Genomic DNA, 19786 nt, shown 5'->3' with positions numbered 1-19786 from the left:
GGATCCCTGACAATTTTCAGAGGGAGTCGAATACATGTATTATCCCTCCTTATAGGATATATTTCTATCCTAGGAACATTTTTGTTGTTATTTCCTATTTTCTTCCTCTGCAAAATGAAAGAATAATCTGGCTTATTTCTCAACCTCCTTCCAATTGAAAAATTCATTTGCCTGGGGATACCTGGGTGGCTCGGTCGGTTAAGTGTCTGACTCCTGGTTTTGGCTCAGGTCATGATCTCACTGTTCGTGAATTCATTTTTTGTTATTATTATTTTTTTACCATTCATTTTTGAGAGACAGAGTGTGAGTGCGGGAGGGGCAGAGAGAGAGGGAGACACAGAATCGGAAGCAGGCTCCAGGCTCTAAGCTGTCAGCATAGAGCCCAATGCGGGGCTCGAACTCATGAACCATGAGATCATGACCTGAGCCAAGGTCGGACGCTTAACTGACTGAGCCACCCAGGTGCCCCTCATGGTTTGGGAGTTCAAGCCCTACAACAGGCTCTGTGCTGCCAGTGTAGACTTTGCTTGGGATTTTCTCTCTCCCTCTCTCTCTGTCCTCCCCTGCTCATTTTCTCTCTCTCTATCTCAAAATAAACATAAATACATACATACATACATACATACATACATAAATATTCATTTGCCTGATGGTTTTGCTCCCGAAGGCAGTTGTTGTTTAGGAATGAATTTTACAAAAACATTAATTAAAAATTAAGACTGGTGTCATTGATATAATTCAGGCACTTTTAAAACCGTAAAAAGATTTCATCCTTATTAGGAATTCCCTTCCATTTGCTCCAACCAAGATTTTTTTTCTGATTAATTGACTGACAATAACTGACTGGATAATTATTAGGGATGAATTTTTTTCAAAAGATTAAAGAACTGCAGAGTTGATTTCAAACTCCTGCTTCAGTGATCTCTGTCATGTATTTGCCACACAAAGATAAACAGACACTTTCACTTCCATTGTGAAGTCATCAGGAAACTGGGGCAGAAACCCAGGCAAGATACCAAAACCATCACCAAAACGTCCCTAGGTGTCTTATTTCAATCAAGTCCAAGGTGATATCGAAAAAAAAAATTTAATGTAAATAGTTGATGGTAGGGCCACCCCTACCAGATACTGGCCCTTTGTGTGATTTAAAATAAAACACCTGTTCAGGCTTATGAAATGCGGAGAAGTGTCCCCTCTGGGTGAACAACTTATTAAAAAGTCACTCCTTTCTCCTGGCTCTCCAGCCTGTAAAGAAGCACAAGACTCGGTAACTGAAGTGCAAATCATATTTCAGCACTACTCACACCTTTCACCGGAGACCTTTGCACAGAACGTAACTTTCACGTCAGTATATGGTGTTCCTAGTTGTAGGAGTCTGACGATTGTGACTGAAGCGGTTTTCTGTTCTTTGATGTGACCTTTTATATTTGTCAAAAGACATCAAAATTCCTGAGTGGTGCCTCAACCATCTCTGTAATCTAGGCATTGATGAGAGCTTCCAAAACAGAAAGGCCCAAAGAAAGAATATATTCTGGACACCTTTTCTATATGTATTATTCATTCATTTTTATCACCCGAGGAGATTTGCCTGGAAACTTTGGCACTGGTGCTCTTGCCATTTTAACTGAGGTTCTAAGGTCACTTGCTTGTGCCATCTGCCTGGTGGTTTTACAATAGTCAAATCATTCATGCACTATCCATTAGAAATATCTGATACTGAATTACTTGTCTAAAGGAATTCACCCAGGGGTGCCTGAGTGGCTCAGTTGGTTAAATGTCCGACTTTGGCTCAAGGTCATGACCTCACAGCTCGTGGGATCAAGCCCTGCATTGGGCTCTGTGCTGACAGCTCAGAGCCTGGAGCCTGCTTCTGATTCTGTGTCTCCCTCTCTCTCTGCCCCACTCCCACTCATGCTCTGAGAAATAAATAAACATTAGAAATAAAAGTTCCTAGAAACTTCTCATTGGGAAAAAAAACCTGTTGATTCTTCCTGACACTGAAATTACTGCTGTACAATTACTTCTTGTTTTACTTCCAATGTTACAGTGAAGAAAGACTGGAAGAAAGGAACTCTTTGGCTAGTTATATTTGATAGATAGGATCTATTATGTACACCAGAGACCCAAGGATCATTGCTGGAGTTTTTGTTATTCTTTGTTGAGGTGGTAGTTACATAGGAAAGGTGAACAAGGAGGAAAGTGTAAAAAGAGAAAGGAGGTAAAAAAAAATGGCTTTGGAATCCTTTCTTAATAAAAACCCTTGAGAAAGTCGGGATAGAAGGAACATACTTAAACATCATAAAAGCCATTTATGAAAAGCCCACAGCTAACATCATCCTCAACGGGGAAAAACTGAGAGCTTTCCCTCTGAGATCAGGAACACAACAGGGATGTCCACTCTCACCGCTGTTGTTTAACACAGTGTTGGAAGTCCTAGCATCAGCAATCAGACAGCAAAAATGAAATCAAAGGCATCAAAATGGGCAAAGATGAAGTCAAACTTTCACTTTTTGCAGATGACATGATACTCTACATGGGAAACCTGACAGACTCCACCAAAAGTCTGCTAGAACTGATACATGAATTCAGCAAAGTTGCAGGGTACAAAATTAATCTACAGAAATCGGTTGCATTTTTATACACCAATAATGAAGCAACAGAAAGAGAAATAAAGAAACTGATCCCATTCACAATTGCACCAAGAATCATAAAATACCTAGGAATAAACCTAACCAAAGATGTAAAAGATCTGTGTGCTAAAAACTATTGAAAGCTTATGAAGGAAATTGAAGAAGATACAGAGAAATGGAAAAACATTCCGTGCTCATGGATTGGAAGAATAAATATTGTTGAAATGTCAATACTACCCAAAGCAATCTACACATTCAATGCAATCCCAATCAAAATTGCACCAGCATTCTTCTCAAAGCTAGAACAAGCAATCCTAAAATTTGTATGGAACCACAAAAGACCCTGAATAGCCAAAGTAATATTAAAGAAGAAAACCAAAGCAGGAGTCATCACAATCCCAGAGTTTAACCTCTACTACAAAGTTGTAATCATCAAGACAGTGTGGTATTGGCACAAAAACAGACACATAGACCAATGGAATAGAATATAGACTCCAGAATTAGACCCACAAATGGCCAATTAATCTTTGACAAAGTATGGCCAATTAATCTTTGACAAAGCAGGAAAGAATATCCAATGGAAAAAAAGCCAGTCTAACAAATGGTGCTGGGAGAACAGGACAACAACATGCAGAAGAATGAAACTAGACCACTTCTTACACCATTCACAAAAATAAACTCAAAATGGATGAAGGACCTGAATGTGAGACAGGAAACCATCAAAACCCTAGAGGAGAAAGCAGGAAAAAACCTCTCTGACCTCAGCCACAGCAATTTCTTACTCGACATATCTCCAAAAGCAAGGGAATTAAAAGCAAAAATTAACTATTGGGACCTCATGAAGATAAAAAGCTTCTGCACTGCAAAGGAAACAATCAACAAAACTAAAAGGCAACCGACGGATTGGGAAAAGATATTTGCAAATGACATATTGGATAAAGGGCTAGTATCTAAAATCTGTAAAGAACTCACCAAACTCCACACCCAAAAAACAAATAATCCAGGGAAGAAATGGGCAGAAAACATGAATAGACACTTCTCTAAAGAAGACATCCCGATGGCCAACAGGCACATGAAAAGATGCTCAACGTCGCTCCTCATCAGGGAAATACAAATCAAAACCACACTTAGATACCACCTCACACCGGTCAGAGTGGCTAAAATGAACAAATCAGGAGACTATAGATGCTGGAGAGGATGTGGAGAAACGGGAACCCTCTTGCACTGTTGGTGGGAATGCAAATTGGTGCAGCCACTCTGGAAAACAGTGTGGAGCTTCCTCAAAAAATTAAAAATAGATCTACCCTATGACCCAGCAATAGCACTGCTAGGAATTTACCCAGGGGATACAGGAGTGCTGATGCATAGGGGCACTTGTACCCCAATGTTTATAGCAGCACTCTCAACAATAGCCAAATTATGGAAAGAGCCTAAATGTCCATCAACTGACAAATGGATAAAGAAGATGTGGTTTATATATACAATGGAATACTACCTGACAATGAGAAAGAATGAAATCTGGCCATTTGTAGCAACATGGATGGAACTGGAGGGTATTATGCTAAGTGAAATAAGTCAGGCAGAGAAAGATACCATATGTTTTCACTCATATGTGGATCCTGAGAAACTTAACAGAAGACCATGGTGGGGGAGAGAAGGGGGAAAAAGTTACAGAGAGGGAGGGAGGAAAACTATAAGAGACTCTTAAATACTGAGAACAAACTGAGGGTTGGTGGGGGGTAGGGGAGAGGGGAAAGCGGGTGATGGGCATTGAGGAGGGCACCTGTTGGGATGAGCACTGGGTGTTGTATGGAAATCAATTTGACAATAAATTATATTTAATATGAAAAAATAAAAATAAAATAAAAATAAACACATCAATGGCAGTCATAATAAATGACCAATACAGGGAGAAAAATAAAGAGAAGTTCCTTGAAATACCAGAATTTACTTTCCTTAGAAGGCAGTGGGAAATAAAATATGACAAATTTGCTGTGAGGAAAAAAAAGTGGCTTTGGAAAAATTAAGGCTAGATCAACCTTCCCTGTTTTCATTATTCTTAATATTATAAATTATGTCTTCTTAAGATTAAAAGGTAAGAAAGCAAATAAATTCCTACCAGTTTGGGTTGAGAAAGATGTTAAATCGTGTGTACACACAAAAAAAGAATGCTTTGGGGCTCTTTGAGGTAAAGTGACTACATTTTGACAAGAAAATGATTAGAAGTTCTGATTGAGGGAAGAAGATTATACCTTCCATGTAGTTCAGAGAGTAGCTAGTAAAGAGAAGTCATTACCATGGGCTACCATTTAGAGAGTGGAAGGATACTCAGGATTATGGCCTTTGTATGTAGGCAGTTTGAGGGAGAGCCTCCACAGTCCACATGGCAGCTTCTGGTTAAATCATTCCTATACCCTGCTGAAAGAAGATAGTCCATGAAACTCCACTCTTTCTTTCTTAAGTGTTCCCAAGAAATTACCATAGACGAGAAAGTCAACCTTGACGTTTATTAGAAAATTTGATTTTTCCCTTGTAACATTACCAGGCTTCTTTTCCCTGAAAATGTTTTATTGCATCTTCATTGCAAATCTAATTTGTAATTCATCTCTTACTCATTTAAGTCATAGCTCTCTGCTGAAGAGTATCTGTCAACCAGCCTGGAAGCATTCTTCTAATAGTGGAGGTGGAATGTAAAGATAGTTACTTTTTTTTTTTTTTTCGTCTTCTGCAAAATACATTATTTTCTTACAGTTCCATTTACATTGTTTAGCATTTTAAGTAAAAATTTTCCATTTGTATCATAATAATTGGACAATACATATTCGGGTCACCCACAAAAGCATGTAGCTTTAATTACGTTATAATAATCCAGTGATGCAAATTTTTATTATCTAGAACAGAAATTGGGGAGAAAAGAATGGACTAAGATGTGGCAAGCAGTGGGTTTATAGACCTATCCAGTGTATGGTGTGAGTAGATGCATGATAAGCAGAAACATGAAAAAATTAAATCGCTCCTGCTGGGGAATTTGAACCTACGAAAATATCACTCTCTAATGGATCTTGTGTTCCTAGCTAGGTTTCCATGGTTTTACCACTTGTTCACAAAGGCTTCTTCAGACTTTTGACATTAAGTATTTGTTACAGAGAAGAAATGTGTTCTCTTGAGAAATCCTCCTTCCTACAAATGCCTGGAAAAAACTCCAGAGTTTGGGCACTGTTATCACTGTTTTCTGAGAATTTCATCATTTGCCTCCATAAGTGAATGTCTGTCTACTTCATTTGCCTGAAAATTGTACTACATCGGCAAGATTGATCATTTGGCTTCCTTGTTGGTCCTGAGGGATATAAACACAGCCCACAGATCTACCAGCGGCTGACTGCCTGGTAAATGTTTACTTATAAATTAGCATGGGTGATAATTTATTAAGGTAATAAGCATAGATTACATTTAATGGCTTAGACATTATGCATTATGAACATAGTATTTTATATTTAGTTGAAGCAAATGTATATGACTATTAATATGATACTCAATGTAACTCAGAAATTGTGAATTAGAGAGTTTAAACCAAGTCAATCCATGTATTATAGTGCACTGGCCCTTAAATTAAGGCCTTCAGGAAGGTTTCACGATGGCAGAGCAATATCATATCATTCACCTATACTGTGAATCAAGATTTGTTTATTTCTTAGATTCTCTTCTCCTTCCTCCATATAAACGGACTCATTTGGTCACTGAAGAACGTTGCTTCTCTTTTGACAAACGTCACTGCATCAAAACTTTGGTTTCTGGAGCTGAGGTGAATAATCTGTCAGCAGGGACACCATGACAGCCTGGGAAGACACAACAAAGGAAGAGAAAGAAAGAAATGGGCAAACATTAGCAAGAATCTGTTTAGGGACCTGGCGAAGAGGAACTGGATTGCAGCTTTGAAGACCTGTGGTTAAAATGTGTTTTCCCAAGAAAATGATAAAGGGACAGTTCAGAACTAATATTTATTTTTATTTGGAAGGTCAGGAGGGATCAGGCTGACCCAAGTATATGCACAAACACCATGCTTACTTGGGCCTCATTCCAAGACTGCTGGGTAAGAGAGTTGGAATGAGATACCATGGTGGTAGCCATGATTGGATTTTCCAGTTATAAGTGAAACCTAGATATTGGCTGGTTTTAGAGCAATATAATTCCTCTCATCCTAGTGTTTACACTGTGGTTTGGTCACTTGTAACCTAGAGAAGTTTAGAATCAATCAGATGTAGAGTAATCAAAGTAAATCGTTTCAGCTAACAAATAATGTCTCCCTGAATCTGGGTCCTCATAAAAGAATATTGATGACCAAGGGTAGAGCTTCCCATTAAGCTGTCACCCACAAATGGTAATTTTCACTTTTACTCTCCCCAACTTCCACAATGACTGTAGTAATAGTATCAGAAACAACCATGACAAATGCTTATCGAGTGCTTACCATGTACCAGACTAAGTGCCTTATCACGTGTTAGTCAGTTAAGAAATATTTGCCAGGCACTGTGCTAGGTGCTGCTAGGTGAGTTAGAGAGAAATGTCGATGCATTACCTCATTTAATACCACAGTCTTCTAAGGTAGCTTCTGTTGTTATAATTTATGGATGGGAAAATCCATCCTGGAAACAGCAGGTAGTACACAACTGGGTTCGGATCCAGGTTTCTCTGACTCCACCCTTAGGAGGTAGTTTTACTGCCTTATAGGTACTTACTATCTCCTGTTGACCATAGTGTCCACGTGTCCCTAGCCTATACCAGAAGTGCAAGCCTTATATTTTAAAGGTGTTCATTGAGCAGTTACCATGTGTCAGGCCCTGTACTGAGTACTTTATGTTGGCATCATACCATTTAATATCCTTCCCTACTGCATGAGGTGGTAAGACATATAAAATACAGATGAGGAAGGTGTAGGTTTTTCCTGAGTGATGCAATTAGGTCTGTTTTCATCTCCATTTCCATACGAACAAACTGGACTTAGAGAAGTTGTGGTACTTGTCCAAGATCACACAGAGAGCCAGAATTTTAATTTGATCTTCAAAGTCTGTTCTAGAAGCAATACCCTGTACTGCCTTTAGTCTACAAAAATGTATTGAACACATATTTAGGCTGTCAGGCACCATTCTAGGTATAATGAAGAATATAGATAAGAAAAAATCTCTTACGAAGGACTTTCATTAGGGGGACAGGCAACAAACAAATAAGAAAATATCAAGTCATGATAAATGTCATTAGAAAATAAAATAAAAAATGGGATAAAAGAGGCTGGAGAACCTCTTAAGAGTGGGTGGCCAGGGGGCACCTGGGTGGCTCAGTCGGTTGAGCGGCCGACTTCGGCTCAGGTTATGATCTCGCGGTCCGTGAGTTCGAGCCCCACGTCGGGCTCTGTGCTGACAGCTCAGAGCCTGGAGCCTGTTTCGGATTCTGTGTCTCCCTCTCTCTGACCCTCTCCTGTTCATGCTCTGTCTCTCCCTCTCTCAAAAATAAATAAAACGTTAAAAAAAAATTAAAAAAAAAAAGAGTGGGTGGCCAGGAAAGGCCTTGTAAAATGAATGACATTGGGATCTGAATGACAAGAAGAAACTAGGAAGGCCAAACCCTGGGATAAAAACATCTTCCAGGTAAAATATTTTACACTTTTCTATGGCTTTCTAGGAACACATCTCAGGTTTTGTTTTATTGTTAATGGTAATTGCACGTGTCAAATTTCTTTTCACATGTCAAACTTTAGAAAGTCAACTTGGAGTAGAGTTGGCAGATTTGGTTAAATAAATAAATACTATTAAATAGGCATTTCAGAAAATAGCATTTTTTAAAACTATAAGTATGTGCCAAATATTACACGGGATATACCCATACTAAAAAGTTATTGGTTGCTTACCTAAAATTCCAATTTAACTGGGTGTCCTGTATTTGATCTGGCACCCCGAATGTGGAAATAAAGGACTAAAATACTGTGAACTACATTTGCAAGGGTGTTGTGCATCTAAGGACCGTCCTGATGGCAGTGCTTTGAAGCATCAACTCTGTTGCCTGGTCCCTTTAGGTTACTTTAGCTCCACAGTAAAAGCTGTAGGCAGAGGAAGAAAGCTACCTGACGTTTTATGAGTCCTACAGCCTTACTAATTATTGAAAAATACAAAAGCTTTGTGGGAAGGAGGGGGTGTATTTCAAAACAAAACAAAACAAAGGGATTCAAAGGCCTGTGCACTATGGAGAGAACAATGTGATTACTGGAGTGTTCTGAACAGCATGGCTGGAAATCACCCAGCATGGGGACCTTGAAAAGCTCCTCTAAGTAAGTAGTGAAAGAGTATGCATTTGCTTTAAAAATGCTGTGTGCTTTTAGGACAAGCCCCCCCCCCCCCACCCTGTTTAGTTATATACCTGCCATCAGTCATTGTGGACATGTTAGAACTTGAGGCTAGATTGTACTTTTCCTTTCTTCTTCCATCCTGATTTTAAATGAAATTGTGTGTGGAAATCATTATCTAGACAGGAGTCCTGTCCAGCAGAATGTTCTGCAATGATGGAAATGTTCTATATCTGTGCTGTCAAATACAGATATTATAGCCGCCAGCCCTGTGTGGCTATTGAGCACAAATGTGATTAGTATTTCTGAGGAATTGACTCTTACATTGTATTATATTTTATTTTTATTTTTTATATTTACATCTTTATTATTTATTTTTTTAAGTTTATTTATTTATTTTGAGAGAGACAGAAAGAGCACAAGTGGGGGAGGGGCAGAGAGTGTAAGAGAGAGAGAATCCCAAGCAGGCTCTGCACAGTCAGCATGAAGAGCCCGACTCGGGGCTCGAACTCACTGAACCGTGAGTTCATAACCTGAGCAGAAATCAAGAGTCAGGCGCTTAACCGACTTAGCCACCCGGGCAACCCTATTATTTATTTTTTAGAGAGAGAGAGAGGGGGAGAGGGGCAGAGGAGGAGGAAAAGAGAGAGAGAGAGAGAGAGAATATCTTAAGCAGGCTCCATGCTAAGTAAGCATGGAGCCCAAAATGGGGTTCATTCCCACAACCCTGGGATCATGACCTGAGCTAAAATTAAGAGTCTGGTGCTCAATTGACTGAGCCACCCAGGTACCCACATTGTATTATATTGTAATTAGTTTAAATTTAAATTGAGATAGCCATCTGTGCCTAGTGGTTACTGCTTAGGATATGGACGTTCTAGAGGAAAACAAGTATTGTGCCTTTAGAACATCCCAGAGAAATCTATCTCAGCAGTGTTGAGCCCAAACACCATTCTAAATAAGCTATCTAAGAATAATTTCTTTGCATGTAGACTAGACAATCTCTAGGATCTCCTCTCTCTTGAACATGGCATACTACTATGAACTATACAGGCTGAGTGGGGGCTGCCCACTATTCATTTTTGAAACAATCTCCAGTGCGCAGCGGAGGGACTGGCACACACAATAGGTGTCCAGTATATGATTGCTGAAATGAACTTCACTCAGTGGGGCCCGCAATCATCTAGTTCAGAGGCATGAAGAGTGCAGCATGTGTATCACTACCTCCCTTCCAGATTCCGTGTCAAGTTTCACTAGTCAGTTACGCCCCTTTCTTTCTGAGACCACAGGCAGGCTTAGAATCTTCTGAACATAGGACTCCAAGTAGCCTGTTGGTGAGATTAAGGACCTAATATTAAAAACCAGTTGCCATCTGTATAGCTTGATTTATTTATCTCATACGTGAGGAAACCATGACCTACAGAAGTAATACTTATCCAAGCTGGCACAGCTGACTAGTATGAAAGACTATATAAAGTATATAAAGTATGTGGTATATAAGGAATGCAACCAGGGTGCAAGTCTTCTCACTCCCAGGTGAGTATTCTTTCTATTTTAGATGCTCTGTGTTCATTTTAACATGGCTATGCCTCTTGTTTGCTTTAAAATGTATTTTCCCAGCGGGTGATGGGCATTGAGGAGGGCACTTGTTGGGATGAGCACTGGGTGTTGTATGGAAACCAATTTGACAATAAACTATATTTAAAAAAATAAAATAAAATTTATTTTCCCCTAATGATAGTGGCACTTCAGGAAGGTGGGATATGGAGAGATGGTGGTAGCACTTAGATGGATGGAAAATAGGTAGGCATGAGATTTCACTTTGTGTGTGTGTGTGTGTGTGTGTGTGTGTGTGTATGTCCTTGTAAGCATTTCAACCATGTGAATACAGACGTATTTAATTTTTTTTAAGTAAATTCAATTTAGGGGCACCTGGGTGGCTCTGTTGGTTAAGCATCTGACTTTAGCTCAGGTCATGATCTCACGGTTCGAGAGTTTTAGCCCCATGTTGGGCTCTGTGCTGACAGCTCGGAGCCTGGATCCTGCTTCGGATTCTGTGTCTCCCTCTCTCTCTGCTCTTCCCCTACTCATGTTCTGTCTCTCAATCTCTCTCAAAAATAAATAAACATTAAAAATTTTTAAACAAAAGCTTTAAAGTGAATTCAATTTCAAGATGCGGTTTAATAAGCTCTTCAAAAATGCAGAAGTGCAGAGCATCTCCATAAATGATATTTTAGAAACCTTTCTTTTAGTTTTTTTTTCCCACTGAATTTCTACAGAGGTCATATTTTAACAGATTTAGGTTGATTTATCTTTGTAACTTCAATCATCTTCTGAGAAAGACTAGAGCTTGGAAAACATTTCTTGCCATGTCTCTTCCTGACGTGTACGGTTGGAGAGCTCACATTTTCTTTTGTGTAGTTCTTTGCTACTTGAAATGTGGGCCCCAGGACAGCAGCATCTGCATGACCTTGGAGCTTGTTAGGAATGCTGAATCTTGGGCCCCATCTCAGGCTGGCTGAATCTGAATCTGCACTTTAACGAGATCCCTAGGTGATTCAAATAGATATTAAAGCTTTAAAAGCACTGGTCTAGATTACATAGCAATTGCCGTTTTGGCCAAAGCTAGTGTCCTGAGGTGGCAAGCTGGAAGGTACAGTAAAAAAAAAAATCATCCCTCTTATTAGATATGACAAATTTAGGCCTGATCCATAACTTTCCATTGCAAAGGGAGTCATAATTGGTTTTTAAGCAGCCACAGTGGAGCTTGAATCTCTGCTGGTCACTGTATTAGGTCAACAATGAGGATGATGTTGACGATAATAATTACAATAAATTTATAGTGTATTAGATATGATACTAAATGCTTTACAGGTGTTATTTTAATGCTCACAATAACCCTATCTATTCCCATTGATAGATCAGTTAAAAAATTACCGGGTAGTCTTTTCCAGCCTGTTTTTCTCTACTCCAGAGGTTAAAGGCTAAAAACTACATTTCCCAATGGCCCTTTGTAGCAACATGGATGGAACTGGAGAGCGTGATGCTAAGTGAAATAAGCCATACAGAGAAAGACAGATACCATATGGTTTCACTCTTATGTGGATCCTGAGAAACTTAACAGAAACCCATGGGGGAGGGGAAGGGGAAAAAAAAAGAGGTTAGAGTGGAAGAGAGCCAAAGCATAAGAGACTCTTAAAAACTGAGAACAAACCGAGGGCTGATGGGGGGTGGGTGATGGGTACTGAGGAGGGCACCTTTTGGGATGAGCGCTGGGTGTTGTATGGAAACCAATTTGACAATAAACTTCATATATTGAAAAAAATAAAAAATAAAAAAAAATAAAAACTACATTTCCCAGAAACTAAGGTGCAGGCATGCCACCCAACTGTATCTACTCGAGTCTTAGAGCCATAAGGGTGCAATGTGCAATGGAAGCCATCCTCTGGGACATTGGATCTTCTGCTCTGTATGCAGGTGGGGGTATCTGGTTCAGCCGGGGCGGCTATAATGGAGTGTTTGGCATTTCGTTTCAGGGCCCTTAGGTGCCCCGCTTTGGGGTGGCTGTGTCAGTGGTGGTTAGCTACTAAAAAACCACAATGTTGCTGGGCAGTTGTCTTGCCTGTGTTGTTTCTGAATAAGTGGTATCTGAGAATGATTCACTGCACCTTCTTTCCCCAGAGCTTCTGGGCACTGCTAAATGTCTTTTAATAAATTCCTGTATTACCTTTTTATCTTTCCTAAAGTGGACTCTATTTGCCAGTGAGACCCCAGTAATTGAGATCAGTTAAATTGCTAAAAACTAACAAGCGGTACGAAATTATGGCCCTTGGATATTCAGTTTTCCAGAGAAGAAGGTGATGTTTATAGTATTGTAATGCAGAGATGTGGGGTTAATATTTCCTTGAATAGCAGTAATGAAGATGAAACTTATGTTAAAGGGACCAGTGTTTTCTAAGATTAGTTTTGTTGCAATTCGAGAAAAGTTCAATACCTAAAACAAATATATCCATGTGGCCAAGTCAAGTAGAGAACCAAAACAATTACCTAGGTAACTCATGAAAGGAAGAAAGAGAAGAGGAAGGAAATAAGATTTCTTTGAATGCCCATTTTGTGCCAAGGACTGAATTAGAGGCTTCTGTAAACATTAACAAGGGGATTGTAAAATAAGAATTATACAGTATAATGGTTGGCAGGCAATGGTGGCTGGTGTTCAGGCTGATCAAGAGCAGTCAGAATTTTTATTAAAATCTGTTTGGAAGGGGATCAATTGTACACCATTAAAAATGCAATATAAATGCTAATAAGCAATAATAATCTATTATGAACTTCCTGGGGAAAAAAAAATAGATGCCATATGAGCAAGTCAGGTAGGTGGATAATCTTGGTTGCAAATTACTTACCAAAAGGCATGAATGACCAAGTTAGGGCCGCACAGAGAACCCCTTCTTAGCTTCTGTTCCCTATTGCTTGCTTACCATGATTGTCCACTTCCTGTTTTCAGCCTCTGGGAATACTAGTGATCGTGGAGAATAAAACACTTCATCATCCACTTCTTCTGGCTTTCTGGGCAAGCAGTGTAAAAATGTCCAGTCAGAGGCAGCAACTTTAGCAGTCTAAAAGAAGAGATGGGATAAGACCATGTTTTGACTATAATACGTGGCTACCAAATTTGTCTTGTCATTTATTTATTTTAAAGTTTATTTATTTATTTTGAGAGAGGGGGAGAGAACACGAGCAGGGGAAGGGCAGAGAGAGAGGGAGAGTGAGAGAATCCCAAGCAGGCTCCGCGCCGCCAGCACAGAGCTCGATGCGGGGCTGGAACTCAGGAACTGTGAGATCATGACCTGAGCCAAAATCAAGACTCATACACTTAACCAACTGAGCCACCCAGGTGCCCCTGTCTTCTTCAGTATTTAGATATACATATGGCACTGAGTCAGAGACCAAATGCAAAGGCAGAGACAAAGGGGCAGAGTGATGGTTTAACCTCAAGGCACGGAAGGGAAATGTAAATGGTACTTTCAACGTAGGGAATTTTGTCGTCATTTTCTTTGATTTGGGAGATCATCACTCCAAATTAAACCACTCACTCATTTTATGGTTCTCTGTCTAGAGGGATTGCGGACATTTCACTAAAGAGCCCTGTTGGTACAGTATGTGGCTGATAGCAAAAGTCACCCATTACACTCCCAATATATTTTAAAAGTCGCCCTTAAGGGACTGTGTTCTATTTTGAGCTCATCTCCAAGTTATGGATTTTAGCAGCTGAAGCATACTTCATCATTAATTAAAACACCTTTGAAAAAGAATGCTGAGATAGGAGTGCACAAAGCAGGATTATGGGTAGTATGCACTAGATGTTTCCTTAATGCAAAAGTCCTAACAGTTTTAATTTTCTCCAGCTACTAATTCCTGAAAGCTGCATTTCCTCAGCCATTTCCATTGTTCACGTACAGATTCAAAACTGCATTCCCTCATAATTTCTTACCTCAAAATTACTGCCTATATACTAAAATTTTGTTTTACTTCCCATACTTATTCTAGGTTCAGAACCTTCTGAATTTCTAAAGTAATGGCAGAGGAACATGGAAAACGAGTAACATTTGAACCAGTCATACATCAGTGGGATGAATGTTCTTCAAGCCTGCAGTCCCAGCACCACAAAAATGCCTAAGGCTGGTCAAGGCAAGTGCGAGGTAAACCACAAAGAATTTAGAATTTCTCCATGAACCTGTTTACCTGTTTGCCACATATATGACAAAGGATTCACCATAATATATGAATAATTCCTATAACCAATAATAAAATGGTAAAAACAAATAGGAAATGGGCAAAGGGTATGATAACAGTTTATAGGAAAACACATGGAAATGGCCAATAAACGTGAAAAGATGTTTAACTTCATTAGTAATCAGGGAAATGCAAAATTCTAAAAGCATGAGATATAGATTGTAAAAATGAAAAAATGTATGTAACAACTAAGGATGGAAAGAGTGCAGAGAGAGTATAAATTATCGATTCTTCTTGGATGGCTATTTAGCAGCATTTATCATATTTTTTAAAGTATATACCTCTTTACCTAGAAATTCTTTTTCCAGGGATCTATTCTCCAATAATACCTGAACGAAGAAATCTGTATAAGGATATACATTGCAGCATTGTTTGTAGTTGGGATAATTGGAAATAGCCTAGTTTATCAACATAAATCATGGTCCACTCATACTTTGGAATTTTATGCAGCCACTAAAAAGAATGAGAATTGTTTAAATAAATGGACAAGAAAATCTAAGATTTGTCAAGTGGAAAAAGTAAGAATAATATATCTAATATGCCTTTTATGAGAAATCAGTAGGGGTGTGTGTGTGTGTGTGTGTGTGTGTGTGTGTGTAGGCATATATAAATACGCAGGAAAAAAATTTTTTTTTTAATTTTTAAAAGCCTGGATGACTCGGTTAAGCATCCAACTTTTTTTTTTTTAATGTTTATTTATTTTTGAAGGAGAGAGAGAGACAGAGTGTGAGCCAGTGAAGGGGGCAGACAGAGAGGGAGACACAGAATCCGAATCAGGCTCCAGGCTCTGAGCTGTCAGCACAGAGCCCGACACGGGGCTCAAACTCACGAGCCGTGAGAACATGACCTGAGCCAAAATCGGACACTTAACCAGCTGGGCCACCCAGACACCCCTTAAGCATCCAACTCTTGATCTCAGCTCAGGTCTTGATCTCAGAGTTGTGAGTTCAAGCCCCTCATTGATTGGGCCCTGTGCTGGGTGTGGAGCCTACTTAAAAAATATATTTTTTAAATGCACAGGAAAGGTTTGCAAAGAGGCACATGAAACTGTTGAACAGCGGCTACCTCTGAAAATAGTCACTTAAAGGAATGAAGGAAAGACGTTTTCACTTTTTATTTTTCAAATTTCATTCTATTGACATGGATAAATAAGGAGCTTCTATATTTATATATTGCTGGGGCGCCTGGGTGGTTCAGTCAGTTAAGTGTCTGACTTCAGCTCAGGTCATGATCTCACAGTCTGTGAGTTCGAGCCCTGCGTCAGGCTCTGTGCTGTCAGCTCAGAACCTGGAGTCTGCTTCAGATTCTGTGTCTCCCTCTCTCTCTGCCCCTCCCCTGCTCATGCTCTGTCTCTCTCTGTCTCAAAAATAAATAAAAACATCAAAAAAATTATATTTATATATTGCTTTATCAATAAAATACCTATTGCAACTGCTCAACCCCTTTCTCCACCAAAACAGACTAGTTGCTCTGCTGACAAAATCCCAATGTCCACTTGCCTTGTAGAGTATTCCTCCAAAACAGTGGTTCGCAAAGTATGACCCTGGAGCAGTATCACGGGGGAACTTGGTCCAGATGCCAGTTCTTGGGTCCCAACTCTGACCTACTAACGCAGAACCCCCTGGGGAATGGGGTCCTGCTCTCTCTGTATTAACAGCTCCAGGCAATTCTGAGGCATTTTCAAGATTGAGAAGGCTTGCTTCAGATATTAATGAAAGGCATCAGATTAGATAGGATCCCCCTGGGAATGCCCTGGAAGGAGTAAGCAAAACCAAACTGGACTTGAGAGTCCTTAACTACTAGAGGCAAGGACTAGCCTGAAGAACATAATTATGCCGCTTCTCTTAGAGGAGAAATCCGAAGAAACTGCATGCGACAAGAAGTAACAGTGTCTCTAGAGAAAATGCCTCCGTGCCTCCGTTGCTGTGAGAGGGAAAAGCTTGCTTCTTCCTTCTGCCTGGGTTTCAGATTCCTTCACCCAGGACAGAAGTGTCTTTCCAAAGGACATAGCTAATCTTCAGGAGGAGAGAAATCCCTGGAGGATACAGTCAGCGAGTCCTTTACAGGGAATGAAAGAACAGTCTGCCCTCCCCAGAGTGAATGAGTGATTAGATGGTGCTGGCCTTTCTGAATGGAATTAATGAACCTTCCGAGAGGCATCAATCTGTACCTTCATTGTAACCTGGTAACCTTGGAAAGCCTGGAGCCGCTTTTTCTTCTCCTCTTCTTGTCCCATGCTTATCCAAGTGTCTGTAATTAACACGTTGCCTCCACGAGCCGCTTCCAAGGGATCGTGCGTCAGCGACATCTTGGTGCCGTTCTAGCATACACAAGCGTGCCAGTTAAACAACTGGGGCAGAGAAAGGCGATTGTAACTTTACATATAAGGACCATACCTCCTTGGCATACTGCTCTGCCAGCTTGGTTACACTGGGATCCGGCTCATAACCCTGCAGGGGGAAGAATTCAACCGTTTGTTAGGCAATTGTAATGTATTAGGCTGTCTTATATATGTGTTATTTTCCTTTCGACAATATTCTCGCTCTCCTTCCCTTTGTTGCTTTAAGTTGTAGCTCAATGCGCATTCGGCAGAATTTACATCTAGAATGTAAAGCTTAATAGTGCTTTTTGGAATTTAAAAAAATTGGTAAACTGAATAGGTAACCCATCTTTCTTTTATTATCTTTGACAGCTTTAATTATCAAGATAAACAGGGCGTGGCGCTTTCCAGCTCTTGGTAGTGCCTCTTCTTGTCCCTCTAATAGCCTAAGAGGATCGTATACATAATTCTACTAATTATGCTAATGAAATTTTATCTCAGTCTTTCCACTTTGAGCTGTGTGGGTTTTTTTTTTTTAATGCTTTTTCGTCTGGAGTGCTTTTCCCCACTCATTTCTTACGGATAAACGCTTTCGGGTCTCAGCTCAAATACTTCCACCTCAGAAGAACATTCCCAGAGCACCCCAGCGAGGCACTAACAGGCCAAGTGCACACCCCTTATTCTTCTGTACTCACTAGCAAGTGTTCTGAGTGCAGGGCGCGTGCTTAGAAGTGGCATTTACACAGCAAGTACACTACTTTTGCTCAAATATATGTGAATGGGACGGTTTGGTGAGAGCAGGGTCGGGGCTTGGGTGAGACAAGCGAGGTGCCTGGGACACAAAGTCTGAGCAGGCCTGTCAGGGTCTTTGCGGGGACAAATGGTGCACCCTAAGAGCTTTGCTTACTTAGCCTAGTCCCAACTCCAGGTGAGGGGACGTTGCGGGGGCGCTAAAGCCCCCCAGGCTATTCTAGACCCCACAGATACTCTGCTTCCTCCCTCCTCACCCTCCCATCTGCTTTGTACACAGCAGCAAGAATTGTTTTCTCTGAAGCCTGCAGTGTTTACTACTTGTTTCTGAACTCAAAGCTGATTAAGAGTATCAAGGCTCCCCCCACCCCAACCCCAACATTCCCTGTTTCTGTCTCTTTTAATTCTCCTCAACATCTTGCTGCAGGAAAGCCAATCTTATTGTTATCCCTGTACATGTCTTGCCCTTTTCTGCCATCTCAGCCTTTCACCCTTGAACACCCCCCGCCCCCGTCCCCTCCTGGGTGTCTTCATTGGAACATGTCAGCTACTCTTTCATCAAACCTCTAGCCCAGCCTCACCTCTAGACCCTCCGTATGGAGGTCTTTTCAGTCCGAACACCACAATTATTCTCACCGCCCCCTCCATCCTCATTTTCCTCAAATCTTAGCACTTCTTATGAGCTGGTTTTTATAAATTCTCAGCAGAGCATTGTGGTGCACACTGTGATATGCCACTCGGATCCCCGCTTCATGAATAAAGGACCTATTCCCCCAGCTGCTGGGTGTGCTGCCAGAAGGTGGCTTTCAGCCGTCAGCCCTCTTGGGGCACCGCCTCAGCTGCAGATAGCGGACTCATCCAAGGTCACATACCCTTCAGGGGCGACCTTCATTCAATGACTGATTGACAGGAGGGGATGGAAACCCTCCTCCCTCCTCCCAACTTCAGAGCAGCTCTAAATGGCCATCTCAGATCTAGAAGTCTCAGTAAGGCCAGAGGAGGCTGCTGTTGGGCCTGCCCTGCAGCTCGGCTTCTTCCCCTGCCCATTCCTGCTTCCTTCCCTGCCCTTCAGCAGGTGTTGATCTCCAGAGCATGTCCTAATAAATACCCTGTACACCAAACTCTGTCTGAGACTCTGTCTCAGAGTCTACTCCTGAGTACCTCAACCTGCAGCAGGCACGTTAAGGTTTATTCATTTGAAACCAGTTTCTATTTGCACATAATTGTCTACCATAGTTCCTTCTCTCATTACAGAATTCGTGAAAGCAGCTACGCATGATGTTGATGATGATGGCTGCAGACATTTTAGAAGCTATTAACCTCCTCAATACCCATAAATTCTGGAGGTTTTTCTTATCAGGATTTGAGGAAGGTAATTAATAAGGCTTGGCTGATTTAGTAACTAATATCGTGACCATTCATACTGGTAAACATAAATGAAGAGACTTAGCCAATACCCTGTGTGCCTCCTGCCCTGAAAATTTAGCCTTCCCTTTAGACAGCAGGTTTTATACTCCTTACATATAATCATTCTTACAGAAGGAATCAATAAGTACTTAGAGAACCAACAGAGAGGTTTGGGAATTAGAAAATCACCCAACCTTGCACGCACTGGGCTATGACTGAGAATACAAAGAAGAATTCTTTACTCACAGCTCAGCCTTCAATACGAAATCACTCATTGGCTTTTACATAAATCTTAAAACCAGAGAAGAAGGTGATTAACAAACCCAGTTCAGTCTAAAATTCACTTAGAACAATGTTAAAATCATTACCATCAATAGTTTATGGAGCAATTTTACAATCAAGGACAAAATTATGTTTTCTCGAACATGTAAGTTATTCTAGGCTGAAGAATGGGGAAATAGATTAATTATGGCCTTGGGAACTTCAGGGCTTCTTTTTAAAAAAAAAATTTTTTATGTTTATTTATTTTTGAGACAGAGAGAAACAGAGCAT

At 40.5% G+C, this 19786-nt stretch overlaps 1 protein-coding gene across 1 annotated transcript in view; it reads right to left on the bottom strand.

The window, feature by feature from the left end:
* Positions 1 to 5103: 5103 nt before the first annotated feature.
* OTC (ornithine transcarbamylase) overlaps positions 5104 to 19786 on the bottom strand; it is a 62037-nt gene continuing 47354 nt past the window's right edge. Inside the window, exons 7-10 of the mRNA XM_049643693.1 lie at positions 17154 to 17207; positions 16928 to 17077; positions 13443 to 13580; positions 5104 to 6466 (exon numbers count right to left, since the gene is read on the bottom strand). Of these exons, the coding sequence (XP_049499650.1) occupies positions 6407 to 6466; positions 13443 to 13580; positions 16928 to 17077; positions 17154 to 17207 (402 nt within the window). The 3' untranslated portion in view covers positions 5104 to 6406. The remainder of the gene's footprint in view (positions 6467 to 13442; positions 13581 to 16927; positions 17078 to 17153; positions 17208 to 19786) is intronic.

This window comes from Panthera uncia, chromosome X, assembly GCF_023721935.1.
Source record: "Panthera uncia isolate 11264 chromosome X, Puncia_PCG_1.0, whole genome shotgun sequence".
Classification (NCBI taxonomy): domain Eukaryota; kingdom Metazoa; phylum Chordata; class Mammalia; order Carnivora; family Felidae; genus Panthera; species Panthera uncia.
Note: the sequence above shows the minus strand (reverse complement) of the source record. Positions and strands in the feature narration are given on the sequence as shown.